Below are 24,731 nucleotides of genomic sequence, written 5' to 3' on the forward strand. Positions count from 1 at the left end.
TTCTATTCAAATTTTATCTAAACTCAAATTTAACTACTAAATTTTCAGCATATTTCACTAATTTCGAATTTCCTCAATTTAGTCCCTACAACATAAAACATATAGCTTACTTCACAATTTAATCCTTTTATCAATTCTAACTAGAAATTCTATTATTTAAATTCCTAATTCATTTTTTTGTTCAACATGAATCATATTAAAAAATCTAAGAACTTACAAAATTTTAGCTTAAATTTAACAAAACTTTGTTCTAAGACTTCTAAAACATCAAAATTAAAAGAAAAGAACTTGATTGACTTACCTTTAAAGCTTTAAAACCTTAAACCCTAGTTTTTCGTTTCTTTCTCTTTTTCTATTTTTTTTCTTTCTTTCTTTCTCCCCTGTTTCTTCTCTGTTTCGTCCCTTGCCTATTTTGTTTCTTTCTTTCTTTCGTTTATTTCATTTTATTTTATTTACTTTATGTTATAATAATATAATATTTTATTCTAAATATCTATTAAATATTTAATCATATATTCACATTTGTACACCATCAATACCATACAATTGTCACTACTTAATTTGTTTATCAAATAAAAATCTCATAGTATAATTATTTAATTACTAATTATCTTTTACTTAATTTTCAAGTAAGTAAATAAATGTAATACACTTGTATTTCATTTTTACCATACACTTGGCAAAATTATAATTTATTATTAACCAAAAATCTTATACTAATTATTTAATTATTAAATATCTTTTAATTTAATAATAATTAATAATAAAGAATAAATATCTTATGCTTAATTAATAAGTAAATTAAATCTATAAACTACAAATATATACATATTTTAATTACACATGTATTATTTTATCACCATCCATTTGTCAAAACCATAACTTATTTATCATATAAAAATCTTATAATATAGTTATTTTGAATTAATTTAATATAATTTATAACTAAAATAATATATTTATAATTTATAACTTAACAAAAATATTAGATTTTTGTTTTAATGTTTGTTTGGCTTAATTGCCATTTTGATCCTTTATACTTTCTTTTAATATGTAAGTAAACTTTTATCCTTTACTCTATTTAACCTTTTTTCCTAATTATTCTTAATTAGACTAAATTCACCTAATTAATACCTAATTAAGCACTCAGCTAAACTCATAATTACTTCTAATAATTATTTATGACTCAATTTATTAAGACGGTGACCCGATAATATACTTTTCTGATGCCCGTGAATTTTGGGTCATTACAAGTATGACAATTGGTACAATAATGAAAGAAAAATTTGGTTGAACGGAGCTTTGACAAACTAGTGGAGTGATAACAACGAATTTAATATGCCCGAACATCTGGACGAGCTACCTTATAATATGTATGAGAGTTAAGACCACGAAGATAAAAGCAAGTATCCCGAGGAACCCTTACATGAACCGAATAAACATCCATTTGAGTGTGATCAAATCTACCAAGCTAACAACGAAACTTCCATCATATGATCAAACATGTCAAATAAGATGACACAAATGATGGAAATTGTCACACCCCGAATTTGACGGATCCGAGAAGAAGGTGTGTAGGTGTGAAGTTATCTATTTTGGCGCAATTTGGTAATTAGTCCGCCAATTTATAAGTTTCTGGTTAACTAATGTTTGACGCATAGAGTATCCGCTCATAATAGTGTCTCAGGATTTAATTCTCATAGTATTCTTCAATTGAAGAAAGAGTATGATAAGCAAAGAGTATGCCTCGAAGTTTTGATTGAGTATAACAAGGCTATCAAGCATATGAGAAAGTTGTAAAGAATTAAAGTATCTTTAAGGCCACGCCATATATGAGTTATCACCAATAGGTATAGTACGCTAAGTTTACTCATATGTTGTGTAAGTGGGTTTTGTAACATGGTTGGTTGGGAGTCAACTAAAGGGACTGATTGGTCAAATAGCATCGATATCATGTCACTTGATTTTGAGATGACTGATGTGCGTCTCATGTCTTATTATTTGGGCCTAGAAGTTAAACAAACGAAGGATGCCATATGTTAGATCTGGTGCCTTAAGTGTAGTATTTTCGTCAATGTACAATTGTAATTTTTTTCGAATAGATTGGTTAATAAAATAAATTCATGAATTATATTAATATACTTTGTATAATTATCCTCATATAGGTTTTTCATGCAAAGCAAAATGGAAACAAATGTTACTCAATGGTTGTCTAATGTTTAACTAATACTAAGTGGTATTACGTGGTCGAATCATAATACGAAAAAAATCTTATATTAGTAGGTGAACCTAAACATGTCCTTAGTCTAATCGAAAATAAGCAAACCTAAACATATCATCTATCAAGTTCAATTGGGGAGATGTTCTATCTTAGACATCGAAACAAATGACTGCTAGAAGATAGAGACATAAATGTGACTGACTGGATTGATAGTATATCGGACTGGACCAAAAAAAAACAAATCTTAAATCCATTTATGGGTTTATTCACTTGTGATGTTCATAGTGTGACATACTTAAATCCTGAGTGGATGACGGACTATGTATGCGTGACTCATACATTTTAATGTAAGTAAAAACCTGAGTTCAAATAGATAAGGAACCTAAAGCTGGTGCGTTGGGTGTACGACTTCTGCAGTATATAGTATCATTCAAAACAATGGAATTCATAGCCCGAGACATGGGTAAATGATATCCTCTCATTGGCATTACATGGTTGATGAAAAGTAAATGTGGTCATAGGTCGTTCGTCTTTGTGATGAATGACTTGACTACTATTTGATAGTAATTGAATTTTCATGAAGGAAGATGTAATTGTTACCATGAGATAAAATATGATCATATTGGTAGAATGGATGTTATCCCAAAGAGATTAAGGATATCCTATGAGAGAAACACATTTATGACAAGGTCATTGGATGAGAACTAATCAAGTTGCTTTCGTAATGATATGTTGTTGGGGAAAGCTTAATAACAATACTATAGTGGAATGAATTCATGACTAAATGAGTTTATAATTAATAGGCGAAAAGGTAGAACTTAATTATAAATCATTTGAGCCTCAATTGCATATGTCTAATCGGTCCCTTCGCTAGCTCGTTGAAACCAGAAATGAATTGCATGATGAATCAAATGAACAGAAATTGATAGAAATGATAAAGTTAGAGAAATGAGTAATGTGGTTTTCTCACTAAGTATGAAAATGACCTGAGAATTAATTTATGATTTTTTGAATTATTAATTAATTAATTGAAGTTCGAAAATTGATTTAAATTAATTGGTTATCGTGATCCAATTAAATGTAGAATAAATAAATAAATTTCATCATAGATTCTTTTATGGTAAAATTGTCATGATTTTAATGAAATTAGAATTGGATTGAGAAAATTATTTAATTGAGAAATTAATTAATTTAAATTAACTGTGCAAATAATATTTAATTTTGGAAATAGAAAAAAAAACATGTACTGAGTTGGAATAAATTATAAAGTGTTGGGTTGAAGTCTAGGAAACACATATAATTAGACTAGTACAGGAGAAACTCATTCCCCTTATATGGAATACATGGGACGGCAAACCCTAGTAATCCTATCTAGGGTTGCCACCCCTCTCCCTAAATAATAGGGAATTTGAGATTTTTTCTATCAAAATAATATTATTTGTATTCTACCACTTCAACCAGGATTCTACCAACTCTCCCTATAAATAGATGGCACTAGTAGGTTTCAAATCACACCAACAAAACAAAGAAAACACAAGTTTCTCTGAAGTTTTCAATATTATTATTCTGGCAGAAAGTAGTGGAAATTTATTTTTAAGAATAAATTTAATTTTTTGAGATTGCAATTCTACCAGTTTCTATTTAAGAAAGATTTACTTTCCCATTAAAAGTAAAGAAAATATTTTTGGTTTAGTGTTTGATTCGTTTTGTTCGAGCCCACACTTGAAGCAATTCGTGGTATGAGAATAGCGAAGAAGATCGTTTGGTTGAAAGTTGAGAATGACAATTATCCGTCTATCCAAAAACACAAGTACGATTTTTCTCTAGAGTTTATTGCTATAAATATCACAAATTGGGTCAGTTTTCAAAATTTTTATTTTCCGTTGTGCAAGAAAATCATTTTCAAACCAGATTTTTTCCAACAACATATTCATCACGTAAGTATCATGGGTTGCGCATGGGAGCATGCAACCATGACAAACTTGTGTGATCCATCGTATTTGAGGGAGGTCATTTGGCCCAACCAAACTGGCCCGTTGCATGGAGAGATTAAAAGCCCATCTCAAGAGCCTAGTAAATATGGAAAGTGGTCCAAGAAGATATGATTATGTAATCTCAGAGTTCTAATTGTATACAGCTTTTAATTGTAGCCATTGATGTATTTTGATTTACACCATTGATTTTAGGGAGGCTCAACTATAAATAGAGACCTCTTTGCTCATTGTAATTCATTCAGTTATCAATAAGAATCTTGAGAGTATTCACTCAAACTTTTCTCTCAAATGTTCTTGCTTTTCTAAGGTTTTTGTTCATCTTTCAACGTTCGTTCTTACTTCGTTCTTCTGCTGTTCTTCATGGGTGCCTCGAGCGAATTCTATTGAATCCTTTTTCGTTGCGAGTTAGGCTGACTTAGGCGTTTTTGGAGCAAAGAAACTGCCTAAGGCCGCACGGATCGTGTGGGAGAAATCTAAGTCCGTGACATAAGAAGGTTATGCAAAGTAAGTGTTGAAGAAATTCAAAATGTTTGACCGCAATCATGTTAATACTCCAATGGTGTGTGGAGTGAAGTTTTCAAAGTTTGATGATGAAATAAAGAAAGATCTAACTCTTTTCAAAAGTCATGTGGGAAGTTTGAGATACTTGACATGTACAAGACCTGATATCCTATTTGCAGTTAAAGTAGTGAGTCGCTACATTGAAGCTCCTATGTTACCTCACATGAAGGTTGCTAAAAGGATTCTTTGTTACCTAAAAGGTACAATTGAATTTGGGTTATTCTACTCATCTTCAACTTATGGGATTTTGTGATAGTGATTTTGCCAGTGACATTGATGATAGAAAAAACACCACTAGATTTGTGTTTTTCTTAGGAGATTATTGCATCTCTTAGAGTTCTAAGAAGCAACTCATTGTGACACTTTCAACTTGTGATGCTCAATATGTGATAGCAACTTCTTGTACTTGTCATGCTATTTGGCTTGGAGGATTTTTGAAAGAACTTCACTTGCCACAAGAGAGAGCAACCAAAATTTGCATGGATAACAAGTCAGTACAAGTACTCACGAAAAATCTTGTGTTGCATAATCGAAGCAAACACAGAGACACAATATACCATTTTATCAGGGAAAAAGGAAGTGGAGCTTAAGTTTGTGAGTACTCAAGATTAAGTGGCAGATATTTTTACAAAACCTCTCAAGGTTAAAGATTTTTGAAGAATGCATGACGTAATCAAGAAAAGTTCAAATTAAAGGAAGTGTTGGATATTATAATTTGAATATTCTAAAATATATTTGCTCATTTACGTATATGTATATGTATTTAATGAATGAATTTAGAGTGGACAAATATAGTACTCATGCATGAATGTATTTAATTAGGATACATGAATGTATTGAAATCAATAGTCACTTACAACCTTTATATAAAGAGTTGTATGTGATGAAGCATAACAAGGGAGAGTGAAAGACACAAAAGTATAATACAAGTGAGTTCATTTTCAAATTCCTTCCCAAGGTTGTTTCTTCCTTCACAAGATAATTATTTCTCTTCCACCTCCTTCCAACAGAGGTTTAATACTTTGATTTCAATCTGCCCTGTGCTTGAGGACTCGTTGTTCTCTTTCTCCTCTTATTTTTCCCGTAATTAATCACACAAAAAAAATTTGCAAAATAAGGTGTTGCCTCATTGAAATAGCAAGCTTTTGAACCTAACCAGAAGTTACCTAAACAATTTATGGAATAGAGTAGGAGAGAGCAAAGAAGGTTCCAATGTCATGTTATACTTGACTGTCATTTTTAAGTTTACATCAAGCTTTCAATTACTAAATTGACAGAAGCTTAGATAAATTAATGATTTGACAATTTTCAAAGAAAAACTCATTTCTTCTGCTATAGAATTTGACACATTCACTCTCTTCTTCAATCATATAGCGTATTCTAAATAGAACTCAGAACTGCGGCTAACAATTCGATTCCTCATCGTTAGATTGTTGTTGCTGTCGTGAGAATCAACGGTCTGAGCCGACAGCCGAGGCACACCATGGCTCGAAGAAGATGAAACTGTTATGAGAGCAATCATACAGATCAGAAACATGATTCAGGGCACCCATATTTTTCTAATCTTTCTCTTTTGATACCAAAAAAAAAACAAAAGAAAGGAAAAGATGGTGGAAATAACACCAGAAGAGCTTCTCTTTCAGATTATATGCAAGATAAGAACGTTGGATCTTTTAGACTAAATAAGCCACTGATTCATTTTGTTTTTGTTTTAGACTGAATTTTTTTTTGTGAGAAATTAAAACTTAACAAGTTGAACACATGAAATGGTCTGATGATCAAAGCTGTTCACCACTTCAAGTATGACTTAGGTTCAAGTCGCGTTAATTGCATTAATTATTTGAGCTTTGACATGTTATTGTAATTAAAAAAAACTTAATGTAAAATAAAATAAATTTAAACACATGTCAACATATTATAAGTGTGGCATGTGGAGGGACAGACAATTTTTGTTTCAAACCGACCCAACTATTATGTTCGGCTCGGCTAAAACACTTATCTTGACTAATGACATTTTTAATTAAATTAGAAATTCATATTTAATATTAAATTGAAAAAAATAAAACCTTCCTCACTGTTTTGTGCGTAATTGAAAGAAATTATGGTGAATATATGCAGTGTTTGAATAGTAAATACAATCCAATGTGAGGGCTGGGGGCAAATCTAAGGGCATACCCACATTATAAACAGTGGGGGTTACTTGACTTAAAATTTGAAGTTCCATCCCAATTCTACTAAAATCTTAAATCCCTTTCAATCTCTTTGCAAACAGTTTGTTCTTGAATCTTGTTGGTGCATGATTTTCTTTCTTCAAATGCATCGCTAAACCCATGCACAAATGTCATCCATGCTGCGTTTTGGCTTTAAGAATAGTTGAAAGAATTTCTTTTTAGGAAGAAGATGAAATTTAATTATCTTTTTATGAAGGATAATCCAATCAATGTTAAATATCACTTTTAAGTATTTAATGGGGGAAAAATGCTATAATTTAAGAGCTAATATTTTATTTAACCCAAAAGATATCATTTCATTGACATTATAAAATTAAAATTCCTTAATCCTCCAAAAGGTGAAAAAAGAAAAAGTTTAAGTACCAAAATAAGAAAAATGGTATAGATTAGGTGCTGAGCATTAAGCAAAAAATTACATGCATGCTCCACAAAAGTGAATGGAGTCAAAGTCCCTTTAGTTTCCCTATTCTAATAAATGCAACCACTCATGGACTTTCATAAATTAGTAACTGGTATACGGAGGAGCTTTAACATTTTGGTTGTGAGAAATGGGCTATTGCACTCACTTGGTTCCCTTCAATGCCAAAATTATTGAAACAACCGTCACTGACGAGGCTTCTGTAGCAGAATTTTGGGTTCTCCAGGTTCGGTCCAAGTTCATGTTCCATGGGCAAAAACTTACTATTGCAGGGTTGAACTGTAAATGGAAATCTCATCCAATAAGATCAATGAGCAACAAAATTGCCACTCTACAACTCTGTGTTGACACCATGTGCCTCGTTATTCAGCTCCTCCACATTAACCACAAGCCTCAGTTCATCAAAACCTTTCTCAGTGACACGGACGTGGTTTTTGTGGGAATCGACATTGAAGAGACTGTGTTTAAACTCCAGAATGAGTATGGACTGAGTTGCGGAAGGATTATTGATGTTCGTTCCTTGGTTAAGGCATGGTTCCCACTCAGCTACTATGGGAAGCCTGGTTTGAAAGTTCTTGCTAACCGATTGGTGGGGCTCCATAAATGGAGACCAAGTGATGATGAGTGCCTCAATAACATGGACACTAGGTTTCTTGACGAGGATCAGGTTAAGTTTGCATGTATTGATGCATATGCTTTGTGCAGGATTGGTCACAAGCTTCTCAAGGAAGATGAAAGGGCTTCTCAAGCATATGTGAGTGGATGAACAAGGATGGTGAAATTTGTGTTTTTCCAGAAGTGAATAGACATAGCCATTGCGTTTTTGTCAATTCTGAAATGAGTTTTTCCATATGAATATATATAAAATACATATTACTACCTCAAAGTATAGGTGAATAATACAAATAAATACAAAGGTGAAACACCCACGCGTATGATTAATTTTTCAACTTTTGTTGTGCTAATATCACCATAACATCTTCTTCCTTTCCCCACTGAAATGCAACTTGTGCCTTCTGAATTCTATATTGAAAACCAGTTAACAACAATTATTACTTATATTATGCATTAAGCATAGGCATTCAACACCATTTTCACCTATAGGATGACGATAAACCGTGGGGGTATGGCACACGCATACTACTTCGGCTTTTCACTTTTTTGTAGTCAAGTTATGGTAGAGTGCATCTATTTCAGCCTGTTCAAACATCATGTGAAGTAACTTGATAAGTCACCTGGTAACTAATAAGAAGCATATATGAATGAAAAATCATGCACACATTACCTGATAATATTTGAGCAGATTGTTTCTTTTTTTCTTCAATGTTGCAGTCACTAGATATCGCTCCATGTCGAAAGCCCGGGCTTCCAAAATCACTCCTTTGATATACTCAAAACCTCTCATCTGGTGTTCAAATATGCAAACAAAATGTAAAGAAAGATGTAGAGGAAGAAGACTAAAGTAGATGTTACCTTGTTTTTATCAGCTGTGGATTTGAGCTCTGAGAGGACATAATTCTGAAGCTTACTCAGAGAACAGAGCTCAAAGAGTGAAACAGTGTAACCATTCAACTCAGCCCATTTTTTAGCTTTTTCTTCATGTAGCACAACCACTGCAACTAGCATTGATTTGAAGCTGTTTCCATAGACCCATACCTAAAGAAATTTGTTTTTTAAATTTGATTAAAGGGCATTACTTTGTTGGGAAATCAATAAAGGAGTCGATCAATGGAGATTCTCACATCATCGATGATTGGAGTGACTCCGTAAACATTTTCCAAGTACTCTAGTGCGACATACTCTCCCTGGGAGAGCTTAATAAGATTTTTCTTCCTATCAATAACCTTAACAATTCCATTAGGAAGCATTTGGCCTATGTCTCCTGAGAGTGTCAAGAATGTCGGAATTAGAATTCAAGATTGGTGATTAAAAATTCAGTTTGAGAATTTGACTGGAAATCAAACCGTCTAACCTGTATGAAACCATCCATCCTCGAAAGATTCTCTTGTCAGTTCAGGGTTTTTGTAGTACTCAGAGAAAAGAGTCTTTCCTTTCACGCATATCTCACCACAGGGAGGATTTCCGAGTGGATCATAGCCCATGTCTGAAACCTCCTCTAAGCGCAAGTCGTTGTACACAGCTGGAGACCCGACAGCACCAACAAAGCATATCTCATCCGGAAAACCAATAGTGCAAGCTCCACATGTTTCAGTCAATCCTATAAGAATCACAATACAAATTGTTCAATGTGCAGATTAGCTGTATAAGAAAATTACAACTAAGGCAACATATGCACCCGACGGTAATAAGCACTAGTGCTAGGATTAAGGAACTTTATATATAACTAAGACATGCCCATTCTTTTTTTCTTTTTCTATTCCCTTGTTTTAAATATGACATAGATAGCCTGCCGTTATTTTCCATACTCTAATAGACAGGAAATTACCATAGCCTTGGACAACAAAGGCACAACAAGTGACCCGCAGGAATTCTTCAACTTCAGAGCTCAATGGTGCACCTCCAGATAGTAACAATCGAAGCCGACCACCTAACTTAGCTTTGACCTTGTAGAATTGGAAAAAGAGATGATAACACATTAGATAGTCGAAAGGTCATTTTCCCCAAAGCTTAAGAGTACACACTACTCAAGGGAACGACAAAGGCATGAACCGGGGAGAACTGGGCCGGTTTGGACCAGTCTTCAGAATACTAGAGCCAATGATAAGGTGGCACCGAAATTGTATATCCGTTTAGAATAATGCAAAGCCCAATGAACAAGTATTAATGTGATCTGGGCCCGTTAATCGATGTTTCATATTGTTGGGTATATGTATGGAACTCATCAAGCTTCGAAATATGGCCAAATTTTCTGTTTAGAAGATTGGTTTCTGAAGGAGATAAGACATTACCTTCCTGAAGGCCAACAAATCTGCTAAAGGAGATGCAAATTTTTGCTTATACCCTTTATTCATCCAAGAAAGTTTGCTGTAAACAAAACACGCATGCATCAGCACCATGGTCATTCTATATGCACTTCTACTACAAGTAGGAGTTGTGTTACTCTTTGTAGGGAGCATTGTCTTACTGTTTGTAGAGAGCATCAAAAATCCACTTCCTCAATGGACTTAGTTCTTGCAGTGCTTGTTGAATACCTGAAACACGGATAAACTTTGACGAACAAATCATTGTTACTTAAAAATTGATCAGAAGATAACAGTTTTCCAATCACTTACCTTCATGAATCATATCATAAACTCGGGGTACACCTGCTAAAAATGTGGGTTTCAACTCCATTATGTCATCCCGCAGTTCCTTCAAGTTCTGTAAGAACCAACATATTTTTTGCATTAAGTTACAATTAAGTTTTAAACAAAAAGAATAAGAAATTAAGCAAAATTTTAATGTAATATGGAAATTCATAAGAGAAGTTCCAGTCATGGATCGAGACGGCCACCTCCCGTCTTCTCTTTCCCCTCATCTGATCCTATGATTATATGTATCTAAATAATTCCACCATCACCGTACCTGGCAGTGGCATAATAAGCACCATTCCCATGATTTTAACATCTTCTAATGACTAATAAACTTCATAAGTTCTTTAACACCCCCTCTCCCCTAGGACTGATTTTACATTTCCTCAACTAAAGAGTTCCTTAAAGAAACAGAGCTCCAGTAGCAAACCCCATGGTAGTAGCCAACAGATGCTCCTCTATGGAAAAAATATTCTTCGATCATGCGGTCAAGGATATGAGCAAGGGGCAGGAAGGACAAATACACATCGTCCACTGTCATCTGTTTAACAAATGATATATCAGGAAGGAAAACCAACATTATGTTAAAACAAAAGGCACACTTGAAATTGATCCCGAAGTAAATGTTAGCAAGAAAGGACACAGCAGTGTTACTTTGAACAAGAGGAGCAGATTGCTATTTTGAAGAGATTGTTTATATTAAGTTCCAGAATTAAGTATACCTTGTCCTCAAATTGATCCAAGAAAAGATCAACTCCACATACAAATGTTGCCATTGTTTCATGTGTTAAAACAACGCCTTTAGGATCTCCGCTGGTTCCACTTGTATACATAATGGTGCAAATGCTAAATGGTTGAGGTGGTGAAATCTCCCAAGGATTTTCCTTTCCCTGATGAAACAATAGGCACAGACAGCAAAAGAAAAAGAAAAAGTGGATTCAACATTTCTCTCACAATATTTAAAAAAGGTGAACATGAGTATCGAGAGATCTTAATATGATAATTTTTTATGCAAAATCAATGTGAAATAGACGATTAGTTTTCAATCCCTCTCTCTCAGAGTATAGATATTAAGAGTGAAACCTAACCATGTGGAGAAACTCAGTCCACGAGTATGTCTTAATCCCCATTTGAGATGCCTTAGCATTGTCTTCTTCAGCCAGCGATGTGAAGCAAACAATTGCTGCCACCAGAGAAAAACTTAGCATTGAGCCTTCAAGCAGTTTCAGCAAACTAAAGTTTATTTACTCATTTTTCACCTTTCAGCTGTTGAGTCGATTTACAATTAGGATTCAAAAGCTGCAAAGGCATGGGAAACATCAGAATGTTGATTCTGAAATTGGAGAAGTGTATCGAAAAGGGCATAAGTTAAAACCTAAACCTTACTTCTTTTACTTTTATGTCTTGAACGAATACAAAATCAACCTCTGCATGGTCTATGATAAAATTTACAGCTCCAGACCCTGCACACAAGTTAAAGGAAGATGAACCTTAAGCTTAATATTCTATTCTATTCAAATCAACAGTGAGACCTATAGATAGCAGGCATCTTGATGGTCCAAAAACTATGTACAACATCATGTGTGGTGGAAACACCTTCCACGAAGATCAATAAGAAGCTCCTAGAGGTAAATTAACTTATTAGCTAGAAAAGGTTTCAGCATAATAGGATTTAAGAAGAGTGATGGCCATGGACACTTGAAACTACTTTTGTAAAAGCTAGCCCCAAAGTTTCACTGCTGCAATGGCAATAGACAATGGGGGAAGGTAAGAATCTAAAATGTTAGGCATTAAATTAAGGGAAAAAAAGAAGCTTCTTGAGCAAAGAGAGATCATAGAATTTGCTTCAAAAGAAGGAAATTTCTCAAGAGGCAATTACCTAGTGTATCATAGAGAGGCACACAAACCAAACTGTGGGCACCGCAGGCCTACAAACGTTGGAAAAAGTTGTTAAAGGACCATTCTAACGAGTGCCGAAAGGGAACTTGAAAGGTCACTACTTTTAAAAGCATTATCATAATTGATACAATAGCCAAAATCTGAAAGCAGACCTCCATTGCCATAATCCACTGCGGGCAGTTTGCTCCATAAATCCCAACCCGACATCCCTGCAACAAATATGTGAGTAAAACTGTAGTGAGGAAAGATTCAGACTAAACAACAAAATCGCTTTGTTTCCAAGGCATCAGAAAATTGACATATGTTTATGCTTACAGGTTCAACACCAGATGCTCGCAATGCAGAACCAACATGCAGAACTTCATCATAAACTTCCTTATACGTTTTCCAGATATAAGGACCCACCTAAATGATAAACAAAGTGAGAAACAGCTAGAACAAATCTGGTACAAATTATGAAATCTTGTATTGAACATAAATTTAACCTTGCCATCAACAAATTTTCGCCATCCAAGCATCCTGTTTCCAGGGTACTTCTCAACAGATGAACTGCAGAATATCCATCTTGTTGTCAAAATTCATGAATACTAAGATATTTAGTTCGTGAAAGAATAATCTAGAACTGTATTAGTATAATCAGTTAAGCAACAAGGCCTTCCAGCAGGCATTTTCAATGCAAATTCCTACTCTAGTATGTTAATGATACTGGCTTTTGAGATCAAAGTAAAAGCCTGAACTGTTATATCAAAAAGTAAAAATACAAGTGCAACATATTAAGTTACCTGAAAAGAGTCCATGTGGTAGACATCTCAGGATCAGGTGGAGGGTATCCTTGCTTGGCGAGTAGGTTACGGTACACGGGACCAACTGATGGCTTCCCATCTCGTCCTTCCCTTCCATCCTCCACCTTAACTGAAAAAACCTTCCTATTTTCCATCTATAGAACCTGTGCAGGGAAAACAAAACTCTAGGCACTTAAAAGAGACAAAAGTCCAAAAATAAAGAAAATTCAAGCATACACAGTTAAACAATACGGCCGCAAATTCAATAAATAGCAATAACTAAAATATTAAAGGTCAACTACAATATTATGAAAATTAAAAGCCATGGAAGTTTATTTCAAAAAAAGAAGAAAAGTCATGAAAGTTGCAAAGAAATGTGGACAAAACTGCAACTGGATTCAAACTAAACAAATGTTAAATCCACTTCTAATCGAATCAAAGACCAAAAAGTACAATTGAAACAAGCAAAATTCTGATAATTTCACCTGTTGACAGAGAACATAAAAAATCCTTAATTTCCAAAGCAAGTGAAAACTTAAAACTAATACCCACAGCCCACCATATATTATACTATATATAAGAACAGCTAAAAGTGAAAACTAATACCCACAGCGCCCCCACCGTATTATATATAACCCAAAAGTTAAAGATAAAAACCATTGGCAAAATGGCAACTTATAGAACAAAACGAAATCCAATATAAAAAAATAAACTCAGAAACAGGTGCTTACAAGAAAAGTAGAGAAACCCCAGAGTTAAGAAGAAAGGAAGGTAAGGGGGGAGTTTGCTTAAGAAGTGGAATCGTGAAAGGCTGCGAGGATTGTCATGAATTTAAGGGAAGAAAGGGAGACTGGGAAGCGAGTTTCATGGCCTCGTTAATGAGTTCGTTGAAACAGGCATACAGTGTGTTAAGTACTTTCATTAACTGCAAACATTAATTGCACCCTTTAGGCTTTAGCTTAAAATCTTTCACGGAAACTTTGACACTTTTCTTTTTTTTTTTCGCAGAATTTGTTCCGACCAATCAACAATTCCAAACTGATAAGTTGGGGGTTATTATTACGCTACACTGTGTAGTGAAAGAGAGGGTGGAGGTTGTATCAAAAAAAAAAAAAAGAGTCGGTCGGTGCAGGTGCCTTGTTATAAGTGTAATTGATTTTGACTAGTTTTTTCTTTGGATATAATTCTTTCGGACCAGGGTAAAAGAATTATAAAGCCAGTTTATTTGTATTTATTTTTTTACTTAAATGTAAATAAATAAATTAAATGATGATGTGTGATTGTGGGGTTGCTAATATTAGTCCCTTCACATAAAAATTTCTATCTATTTCATTTTCTGTTAGGAGTTTCGTATTTTTCATTGGTTAAAAATTTTATTCATTTTACTTAAATTAGCTCCTCTACATTAGACCTGTCCATAGGCCGGGCGGCCCGGTCTGGCCCGACAGTCCGTCTGAAATATAGGAGGGTTTAGATAAAAATATAGGCCCGAAATATGGGCTTGGGCAAAAATTTAGGCCCGTTTAAAAAATGGGCCGGGCCTTGAGCAAGATTTTTTTGGCCTGGGCTCGGCCCGGCCCGGCCCGAAAAATATTAAATATATATTTTTTATTTTTAAAATATAATAGTTTTTTATTTTAAGTTTATTTACTTTCATTTCCTTGACTAGTGTTACAAAATAATAATATAAAACATCAAGTTTGTTTTACTAATCAAATGTTAGATTTTGTTACAACAATTAATACAATTAATAATTTGATAAATTTACTAATCAAATGTTAGATTTTATTACAACAATTAATACAATTAATAATTTGATAAATTTACTAATCAAATGTTAGATTTTATTACAACAATTAATACAATTAACAATTAATAATTTGATAATTTTACTAACAATTAATTTTAATAACAATTAGTTTTAATTTTATTAAAAAAATAATTTTAATTTTAATTTTAATTAAAAACGGGCCGGGCCGGGCCGGGCTCAGGCCCCATGTTTTTTCTTCGGGCTGGGCCTGGGCAAAATCTTAGGCCCATATTTCGGGACGGGCCGGGCCCGGACCTAGTAAATGGGCTAAAAAATTTTTGTGGGTCCGGCCCGAACCCGGCCCGGCCCATGGACAGGTCTACTCTACATCAACAACATGAGGGTTTTTTACAAAAATAATATAAAAATAAAAAATTACCAAAATGTTATAACTTTTTTTTATTTACCAAAAAATATATAATTTTTTTATTTACCAAAATATATAAAAAATAAAAAAAAACCTGCAAAAAAAATCTGACCGATGTGACGGCACACTGGTCACGCCAATGGTGCCAATACTATTGGCGGCACCAGTTGATAATAGGGGGGGTCGGTGGTGGGGGGTAGAAGAAGAGGGAAAGAAAGAAAGAAAGAAAGGAGAGGAAAGAAAGAAAAAGAAGGAAAGAAAAGGAAAGGAGAAGAGAAAAAAAGAAAGAAAGAAAAAGAAAAGGAAAGGAGAAGAAAAAAGAAAGAAAGAAGGAAAGAAAAGGAAAGGAGAAGAGAAGAGAAAAAAAAAAGAAGAAGAAGAGGGAAGGAAGGAAAAAAAAGAAAAAAAAAGAATTTTTTTTTTATAAATTTATTTTTTTGTAATATTTGTGTGTTTAAAATTTATGTTATGTACATTATAATTATTTTATTTAGCATATATATTTTATGAAATATATTTAGAATGAAAAAATAATGGTATGTACATTGTATGTTGATTAGAGATTTTTTTTTACGAAATTTACTTAGGAATTTGAAATTAATATTTTAGGAAAATAGCATTAAAAGTAAAATGACAAAGAAGTATGTTTAAGAAAACATAAAATACGAAAAGAAAAAACGGGAATTGTATATTTATCGAAAATAATAAAATGCGAAAAAAATGCGAAAAATGTACATGTAATAAATTTCAAACATAATAAATTGAAATAATCTAAAATTATAAAATAAAAAATTACGATATTTTTTAAAATAATAAAATGCGGATAAAAAAATACGAACAAATGGCCGAAGTAAGAGTGTATTAGTAAATTTTTTTAAAAAATTCAGAAATAATTTATACAAATAATTGAAACAAAATGTACTGAAATAATATAAAATAATAAAATACGAAAACAATATAGTTTTATTGAAAGTAATAAAAATCGGGAAAATAATAATACGACCAAAGGGCAGGGGAAAGGGTTTATTTCGGGTTTTTTACCAAAATATTACAAAAAAATAAAAAAACCAAAATATTATAAACTTTTTTTTTATTTATCAAAATAATAGAGGAAAAAAAACAAGGTGATGGAGGGGAATAAAAAGGCGGCACCAATATGTGACTAATTACCTTTTAATCCCTCCTTATTTATTATTTTCTTTTATTTCTCCTTAACACACTAAATTAATAAATTTCAAGCATTATGCACTGAAATAATGTAAAATTATAAAAGACTAAGTTTATGATATTTTTTAAAGTAATAAAATGCAGAGAAAAAAATACGAACAAATGGCAGAAGTAAGTGTATTACTAACTTTTATAAAATTTTAGAAATAATTAATATAAAATATTTCAAAGAAAATGTATTGAAATAATTTAAAACAATAAAATACGAGAATAATATATTTTTATTTAATGTAATAAAAATCGATAAAATAATACGAGCAAAGGGTAGGGGTAAGGGTTTTTTTACACCAAATTAATTTAAATAACACACTAGATTAATAAATTTCAAACATTATGCACTGAAATAATGTAAAATTATAAAATTAGAAATTATGATATTTTTTAAAGGAATAAAATGCGGAGAAAAAAAACGAATAAATGGCCGAAGTAAGATTTTTTTACTAACTTTTTTTTCAACTTGCAAGCATCGCATCGCAATGACTCGATTGATTCGAAGCGATATTAGACACATATCTGATGCGGCTAATAACGCGGTATGATTTATTATTTGTTAGTCAGGAGTTCTATTTATTTAAAAAGGATATACGCAGTATATACAAATAAATTATGTTATCGTAATATTTTTTCTGTAATTTAACACTATCAGGACTCGTTCAGAGTATTAAGGGACCGTGTGAGTGTTTTAAAGATAGCTCCGGATGTACGATTGATGCCGTACCTAGAGCTAGCCGGATTTGGATCAGTAGCATTGATCCGGTCCTCCGACTTGCGCTTTGATTTATTATCTGCGCTAGTGGAGCGGTGGCGTCCGGAGACCCATACTTTCCATTTTCCGTGCGGGGAGTGCACGGTGACCTTGGAGGATGTTGCAGTGCAGCTTAGGTTCCCAATTGACAAGAGTCCCGTAACGGGAGTATCTTCATTCATTGATTCGGAGGCAGTTTGCTATCAACTCCTGGGAGAGTCACCAGAGGACGATGATAAATATTTTTCCGGCATAAAATTTACATGGCTAAAAGCTAAAATTAGACAATTATCAGCGACCGCCACTGAAGGTGAGTTGATGTGCGCTGCTCGAGCGTACATCATGCATATGATAGGGGCAGTACTTATGCCTGATGCAAACGGCGACAGTGTGCATTTGTCGTACTTGCCCCTGCTAGCTGATTTGTCCACTACTAGGTCGTATAGCTGGGGTTCCGCCGTTCTAGCAACGCTATATCGGGAGCTTTGTCGGGCGACAGAGCCGCAAGTTAAAGACATCGGCGGATGCCTCATACTGCTGCAGCCATGGGCACTTTATCGGATGCCGTTTTTGGCACGCGTTAGTCACCAACCCTATCTGTATCCACTGTCACTCAGGTGATAAAATATAACTTGTCATTATTTGTAGTCATAATATATTGAGTAATGTTACCAACCCTAAACCCTATGCTATTTTTTGTAGGTGGACGACCCGTCCAGGCATCGGGAAGTCGTGTGATGTCCCGATATACCGACTGAGGATTGAACAGCATGCCCGGGAAGGGGTAAGCTGCTATTCTAATATTCATGACATCTATTCTATTTCTATATCTTACTCACATGTTATCGGTCTAACTCGTTACAATGTTATTACTCATGCAGTTTATATGGATGCCATACCGGAGGCCGGAAATTACAAATGTTGTACCCTCGTCCGCACTCGTTGATTCCCACATATGGTGTACTAACACACAAATTATAAATTTCAACGTCGTCGAGTAGTATCACGGCGATCGGGTGCTTCGGCAGTTTGGCTACATCCAACCTATCCCGGATCTGCCGTGCCAGTTGGGGGATGATCACGACTTGACAAAGAGAGGAAGAGTTCAATTGGACTGGGGAATTAAGCACCGCAAATTTTTCGCATTGTGGAACGATCGATTGCGCCGAATTTCTCAGATGGTTATGGCTACCGACCTGCAACCATCATTGGAGTATACACAATGGTACCATAGTTGCGGGAAGCCGTATTTACTTGGAGCACAATCGACTCTAATCTCCTCGTACGTTCAACAAGTTGGGGATATTATTCTCCGATGGCATATTATTCTCCGCAACTGGCAGGGCCCGAGCAGGACCCCCAGCCAGATCCCAGACAATCACAGTCAAATGTGGATTCACATGGATATCGTCCGGATTTGGTGGGCGGTGAATATTATCCGAGCTTCGCAGAGGGCGAATATGCCTACGAGTTTGAATTGTTTGGATCCTTCCGACCACAGTACGGCATGGCCGGCCCGTCAGACACGTATCCACAGCATTATGGGACTCATGATGGTTCAAGTTTGTCGGCGGCGAATGAGCCACAGGACCTTTCCTCTATGTTTTCCACGCCCCCGATCCCGATAACAATATACATAAAAATTTTATAGCATTAGCTCAATTTCGACCCAATCCCGACGACTGTCCAACATGAAAGTTTTGGTTAGGGCATTTATTCCGGCTATGACCACTTAACCTGCATATTCCACAACGCTTTCCGTCAGATTTCTCCCTAATGTCCATCTCATTACGAATTCTACTTGACTGTGGACGACCCCTTGGATTCCTCCGTGGCCCTCTGTCTGGGAGAAGCTCGAAAGTGATCGGCGGCACCTCTCACGTAGATAGGTCTGGTAGGACGGGGAACTCATTCTCCCAGACACGCAATGTGCGCTCCAGCGTGTACACATCATGGACATATTGTTCAGCATCAAGGTTAACTTTAGCACACGCTGACACGACATACGCACAGGGATAATGAAGTGTTTCGAACTTCCTGCACTCGCACCGTCTGTTTCGGAGATCAACTCCGTAGGACCTAGGTCGACGACCGATATTCTCAGTAACTCGAAACGTTTCCAGTCATCGTGAATATATTTCCACATTCATTGACCTCGCCAACCGACGGTTTACGACCATTGCATCCCTCACATGTTCGACAAACACATGTTCCGCCTGAATCTGGTCGACTTGCTGCTGACCCATTCTTGGCATCAAAGTAGCCAGCCTGTAGAAAGTAGCAGAAAATACCGATACTATCGGAAGATGACGTGTTTTCAACAAGACAACGTTGATCCCCTCGACTAAGTTTGTGGTCATGTGGCCATAACGAAAGCCCTCGTCAAAACTTTGAGCCCACTGCCACGACTCCATTGTGCTCAACCATTGTCGGAAAGATGTGTTTGTCTGCCCCTCCATGTCACTCTCAAGTTGGATCATTCTTTGCCGGAAAATATGTGGCTCTAACTCGTACGCTGCATACGTATTAACGAAAAATAAGTTCTAGTAAGTCGATAACATCAAACATTACAACTTATATTGAAAAGATAAGGTTATCATTTACCCATTGCCACGACTTGTCTCTTCCAGTCTGCATTCTTATAATCTTTATGGAAGTTAGACACAATGTGACAAATACAGTAAACAGATCTCCACGGCACACCGAAACGCCTAATAGCTGCAATTAAACCCTTCCCTCTATCGGAGATGATGCAAATCTTATCGTTCCTAATAACATATCTCCGCATATTTGTGAGGAAGAATTCCCAAGACTCCATGTTCTCTTTATCTACGATAGTAAATGCTATCGGGAGCACATTTCTGTTACCGCCTTGAGCAACTGCAAGAAGCAGTATCTGTGTATATTTTCCATACAGCCAGGTCCCATCCACCTGCACAAGTGGCTTGCAGTGGAGAAATGCCCGCACACATGGATCGAATGTTCAGAACATCCGATGAAAAATCCTTTTTGCCGGCTGTAATTGGTCATCCGGGTCGTAATATGGACTTGTCTGCAACTCAATCACAGTCCCCGTTACGTACTCCTGCATAGAAGCTATCCAACCTTGAAGCTCGTTATACAACGAATCGTAATCCCAATACAGTTGCTCCATCGCCATCTGTTTAGCTATCCATGCATTCCGATATGAGACTCGATACTGGAATCGTGCTTGCATTTCCACAATGAGTACCGAAACTTTAATGGTTGGCATGTCTTTCACCATTGGCATGATACACGTACAAATAGTTTTCGAATCAAGTTTTCCATGATCTTCTGTCATACGTGTTGATGTGCATGTATGAGGACCAACAAATTTTCGTATCTCCCACATCTGGGAACTTTTAATGATTGCAGCTCGAACCCACCAATTGCAGCCTTCCGCTGCCTTTCAACACTCCCCAACATATATTGTCGGAGTAGACACGGAGACTTTATAATCCACCGATATCTTCATGCTGTACCGTTTAATGGCATATACGCACTCTTCTTTACAGCTGAATCTCTGGCCTATGAATAACTCATCATCATCAGATGTTACGGCCAGCCCGTGAGAATAAACTATTTCAGGGTACTCCAGAAACTCAGCTACATACGCTGTGTCGGGGTCTATGAGCGACATGTGTGACCCAGGATTATTGTGTATCACAATACGCTGCATCTGCTCCCCGACCGAAGAAGCGTTAATGCCTTCATCGTTGTTGACATCTTCATCATCAATATCATCAGGTACATCGTCCACATCGGGATCACCGTCACTATCGACCTCTTCATCCCAATGATCGCCACCACATTCTTCTTCGCCAGCACCTTCTTCTTCACCACCAACCATGTCAACATCGGGTGTAATATTCAGGTCGATACCGATCCCACCCATAGTTGATTCACTATCAACGTATGATATTGGAGCCACCATCCACAGTTCTTCAGCCCCGTCTTCTTCATCAGATGCATTAACATCTTCATTTTGCTCCATACCGACTAACTCAACAAATAAGTGAATCGGTGCATTCTTCTCACTCCCATTCCTACAGTAGAGATTGACCATTGTCTCCATGTCTTCGCCGTCTACAAGTTCCATTTCGACAAATTTGACTGGATTTGTCGAAACTGGAAACTTGTAGAAAATTTTTGATCCTTCTCCCACAACGTCTATGAATTTTTGCATTAATCCTTGCCTTCATTTCATCGAACGATACATTTCTATTAAATCTCATTGCTATTTGTTGCCGACATTCAAATACACATCCAACACTTGTTGTCAAGATGACTCCATCGAAATAAACGCATACAAGAAACTTAGCATCCATCTTCAATATTTAATCTGTCAAAAAAAATTAAAATCTCATAAAAATTCTCGAACGGTAACTAAATTACTTAAAAAAAATTTAATGTTTGAATATGCAATTTTGTACATGAAAACCGTTTAACCACTAATCCTTATAACTAACACACTAATAATATTAATAATTTTATAGTCAAAATAATACACACTAAAATTATTAATTTTACTAAAAATAATAACTAACTAACTAACTATAATAATACTAGTTTTTTACTAACTAGTTTATTTTGGTAAATAAAAATAATAAGTAACCATAATAATAATACTAGTTTTTTTGCTAACAATAATATTACTAAGTTACATCTTAATACATTAATAACATCTTAATACTAACAACAACAACAACAACAACAACAACAACAACAATAATAATAATACTATTATTTTGGGTTTTATTAATCTTAATAACTAAACTAAAATAAAAAATATTACAAAATCTACAAAATAATAACAACAATATAATCAATTATTTTTAAAAAAATACCTTCTTTTTCTCTATTTTTCTCTTCTTTTCCGCAGCAACTCTTCTTCTTCTTTTTTTTCTTTTGATTTTTCTCCCTTCAGCTGGACAGATCTCGGTTTATAATACGAATAGTGCCACCAATCAGTATGGCACCATTGGTGCCGCCAATGGCATTGGCACCATTGGTGCCGCCAATGGCATTGGCACCATTGGTGCCGCCAATGCCATTGGCGTGACCAAGGTGCCGCCACATCGGTCAGATTTTTTTGCAGGTTTTTTTTATTTTTGTTTTTGATATATTTTGGTAAATAAAAAAATTATATATTTTTTGGTAAATAAAAAAAAGTTATAACATTTTGGTAATTTTTTATTTTTTTATATTATTTTTGTAAAAAACCCTCAACATGAAGTACATATGACATACTATGAGTCTTAATTTAGTATTATTATTATTTAACATTTAATAATAAAAATAAATGATTTTTAATAGAAAAACTTGTTAGCTCATTGATCTAATATAGTATCTACTTTTAAATTTAGTCATGTGGCATATAATTAGTCAATTTCATTAAATTTAGTATAAATTTTTAGAAAAATGTAAAAATTAAAGTAATTATGCAAGTAATTATAAATAATTATATTTAAATTCAATTATTTTGAAGCTTTCGAAACATGTTTGTACATAATGAGAATTACGATGTAATTATATTATATTACTCAAATTCGAATTCGAATTCCTTGCAATTATAAGAGCTTAATTACACTGTCATTCACTTACTTTGTGGTGTCAAAACACATCTTAGATGCAAACTTAGTTGAAATAATAAAGATTATAATGTATTGAGTATAAATAATATGATTCTCATTATGTGTATATAATTTTCTAGATTTATCAAAATATAAAAAGACATAAATACCATTTAAATAATATTTGCTCTTTGTATACATATATATATATATATATATATAGATTTGGCAATTTCATAATTGAGTTATGTTCAGGTAGATAAGTGACACTAAGTCAATCAATTTTTGAATATAATATATATATTTTTTGTAATTTGTTTGATGTATTCTATGTTCATGCAAAATTTAATAAATTGATAATACAAATTATAGAAAAAAAGGCATAATGATTTATTTGATCTTCAAATTTGTTGTGTTTATCAAATCTCTTTAAAATAGATGAAAAAATTAACGTCTATTAACTTTGTTAATATTGCTACGTGGATGCTACATCAGTAATTAATTATTTTTTAAAAATTAAAAAAAATTCTAAATATTTTTATTTTAAAAATTAATTAATTATTAACGTGACATACACGTGAATGATACATCAGTAAAATTAGCATATGTTAACTTTTTTTTTTGTGGTGATTTGAGATATAATGTAAATTCAAAGATTAAAAAAGATGAAAAATTAAATAGAGAACTAAAATAATTTTTTTTATAAAATTAAATTGAAAATAAATCAATATGAGATACTTATATTTCATAAACACCAATTTAATAAAAAATAATTATAAAAATGGTCATTAAATTTCATTGCTTCTGTAAACCTATAGAGGTGATCATGGGTCGGGCCGGGTTCGGGCTAGGCCCAGACAAAATCTTAGGCTTGTTTTCTAGGCCCGAGCCCGACCCAAAATATAGGCCTAAAAATTTGTCCAAGCCCGGCCCAAAAGAAAATTGCTAAGTCTGAGTCTGGCCCGGCCCGACCCATATTAAATATATATAAAAAATATATATTTGATTAAAAATAAAATATATATTTGATTAAAAATAAAATATATATTTGATTAAAAATAAAAAATATATATTTAATATATAATTCGAGTTGGGCTGGGTCAGGCCCGAGCCAAAAAAGTTTTGCTCAAGGCCCGACCCATTTTCTAAACGGGCCTCTTTTTTGCCCAAACCCATATTTCGGGCCTATATTTTTACTCGAATCCTCCTATTTTTCGGGCGGGCCATCGGGCCGGGCCAGGTAGCCCAAACCATGATCACTTCTAAAACCTATTGGCGTTATAATTTACGGCCTCTGGAACATTCTTTGTTTAGAATCCTAAGGACAATCTGTTTGCATAATTTTTATTCAAATAAAACAATTGTACGATGAAGGAATATTTAAGATCCATGAAAGAATTTTAAGGAAAATCTGTAACACCCCTAATCCACATGCATTATCAAAATAGGGTTTTAGAACATTACCGATCAAACAGACATAATTTCAAAATATTTCATATTATATAATATTCAAGTCAAAATCAATCAAAATCGTACATATTGTCCCTTATTCGAGCCCTCGAGGCTCAAAATACGTGTTAGAAAAAATCGGAACTAATTTGAAAACTCAGAGAATTTTTCGTGAAATATTA

The 24,731-nt window shown here is 34.3% G+C and overlaps 3 protein-coding genes across 6 annotated transcripts; 2 read left to right on the forward strand and 1 right to left on the reverse strand.

The window, feature by feature from the left end:
- The first annotated feature begins 7,283 nt into the window (after positions 1-7,283).
- LOC107956085 (uncharacterized) lies at positions 7,284-8,335 on the forward strand. Its single transcript, XM_016891831.2, has one exon. The coding sequence runs from the start codon at positions 7,556-7,558 to the stop codon at positions 8,189-8,191; it is 636 nt and encodes a 211-aa protein (XP_016747320.1). The 5' UTR covers positions 7,284-7,555; the 3' UTR covers positions 8,192-8,335.
- LOC107954375 (long chain acyl-CoA synthetase 1) lies at positions 8,246-14,369 on the reverse strand. Of its 4 annotated transcripts, none has more exons than XR_005915755.1 (21): positions 14,089-14,369; positions 13,358-13,521; positions 13,061-13,124; positions 12,891-12,980; positions 12,728-12,784; positions 12,556-12,604; positions 12,063-12,139; positions 11,936-11,975; positions 11,765-11,859; positions 11,399-11,566; positions 11,107-11,217; positions 10,659-10,746; positions 10,511-10,577; positions 10,335-10,410; positions 9,872-9,989; positions 9,398-9,643; positions 9,168-9,307; positions 8,899-9,081; positions 8,711-8,830; positions 8,524-8,623; positions 8,246-8,448 (listed from the first exon to the last, which is right to left on the reverse strand). XR_005915755.1 is itself a non-coding variant. In XM_041096662.1 (20 exons), exons 2-20 carry the CDS (start codon positions 13,510-13,512, stop codon positions 8,579-8,581), a joined length of 1,989 nt encoding a protein of 662 aa, XP_040952596.1. In that variant the 5' UTR covers positions 13,513-13,521; positions 14,089-14,369; the 3' UTR covers positions 8,246-8,578. The 4 variants fall into 4 exon arrangements, 2 of the variants coding, with proteins under 2 accessions (XP_040952596.1, XP_040952597.1); XR_005915756.1 differs by lacking the exon at positions 14,089-14,369 and adding an exon at positions 13,843-14,029; XM_041096662.1 differs by having other exon boundaries at positions 8,246-8,623.
- A 2,868-nt stretch (positions 14,370-17,237) lies between these two features.
- On the forward strand, positions 17,238-18,127 carry LOC121219147 (protein MAINTENANCE OF MERISTEMS-like). The gene is made up of 2 exons (XM_041096830.1): positions 17,238-17,294; positions 17,408-18,127. The coding sequence occupies exons 1-2, from the start codon at positions 17,238-17,240 to the stop codon at positions 18,125-18,127; spliced, it is 777 nt and encodes a 258-aa protein (XP_040952764.1).
- The last annotated feature ends 6,604 nt before the right edge of the window (positions 18,128-24,731 follow it).

This window comes from Gossypium hirsutum, chromosome D07 (genome assembly GCF_007990345.1).
Source record: "Gossypium hirsutum isolate 1008001.06 chromosome D07, Gossypium_hirsutum_v2.1, whole genome shotgun sequence".
In the NCBI taxonomy this organism is placed as follows: Eukaryota; Viridiplantae; Streptophyta; class Magnoliopsida; order Malvales; family Malvaceae; genus Gossypium; species Gossypium hirsutum.

Excerpts from the sequence above, each read along its gene's own strand:
- LOC107956085 (XM_016891831.2), top strand. The coding sequence starts at position 7,556 with ATGGGCTATTGCACTCACTTGGTTCCCTTCAATGCCAAAATTATTGAA.
- LOC107954375 (XM_041096662.1), bottom strand. The coding sequence starts at position 13,512 with ATGGAAAATAGGAAGGTTTTTTCAGTTAAGGTGGAGGATGGAAGGGAA. Across the intron at positions 12,605-12,727 it reads AGTGGATTATGGCAATGGAG|GCCTGCGGTGCCCACAGTTT; the intron begins GTCTGCTTTCAG and ends CAACGTTTGTAG. Across the intron at positions 11,860-11,935 it reads ATCGACTCAACAGCTGAAAG|CAATTGTTTGCTTCACATCG; the intron begins GTGAAAAATGAG and ends CTCTGGTGGCAG.
- LOC121219147 (XM_041096830.1), top strand. The coding sequence starts at position 17,238 with ATGACTCGATTGATTCGAAGCGATATTAGACACATATCTGATGCGGCT. Across the intron at positions 17,295-17,407 it reads CTGATGCGGCTAATAACGCG|GACTCGTTCAGAGTATTAAG; the intron begins GTATGATTTATT and ends TAACACTATCAG.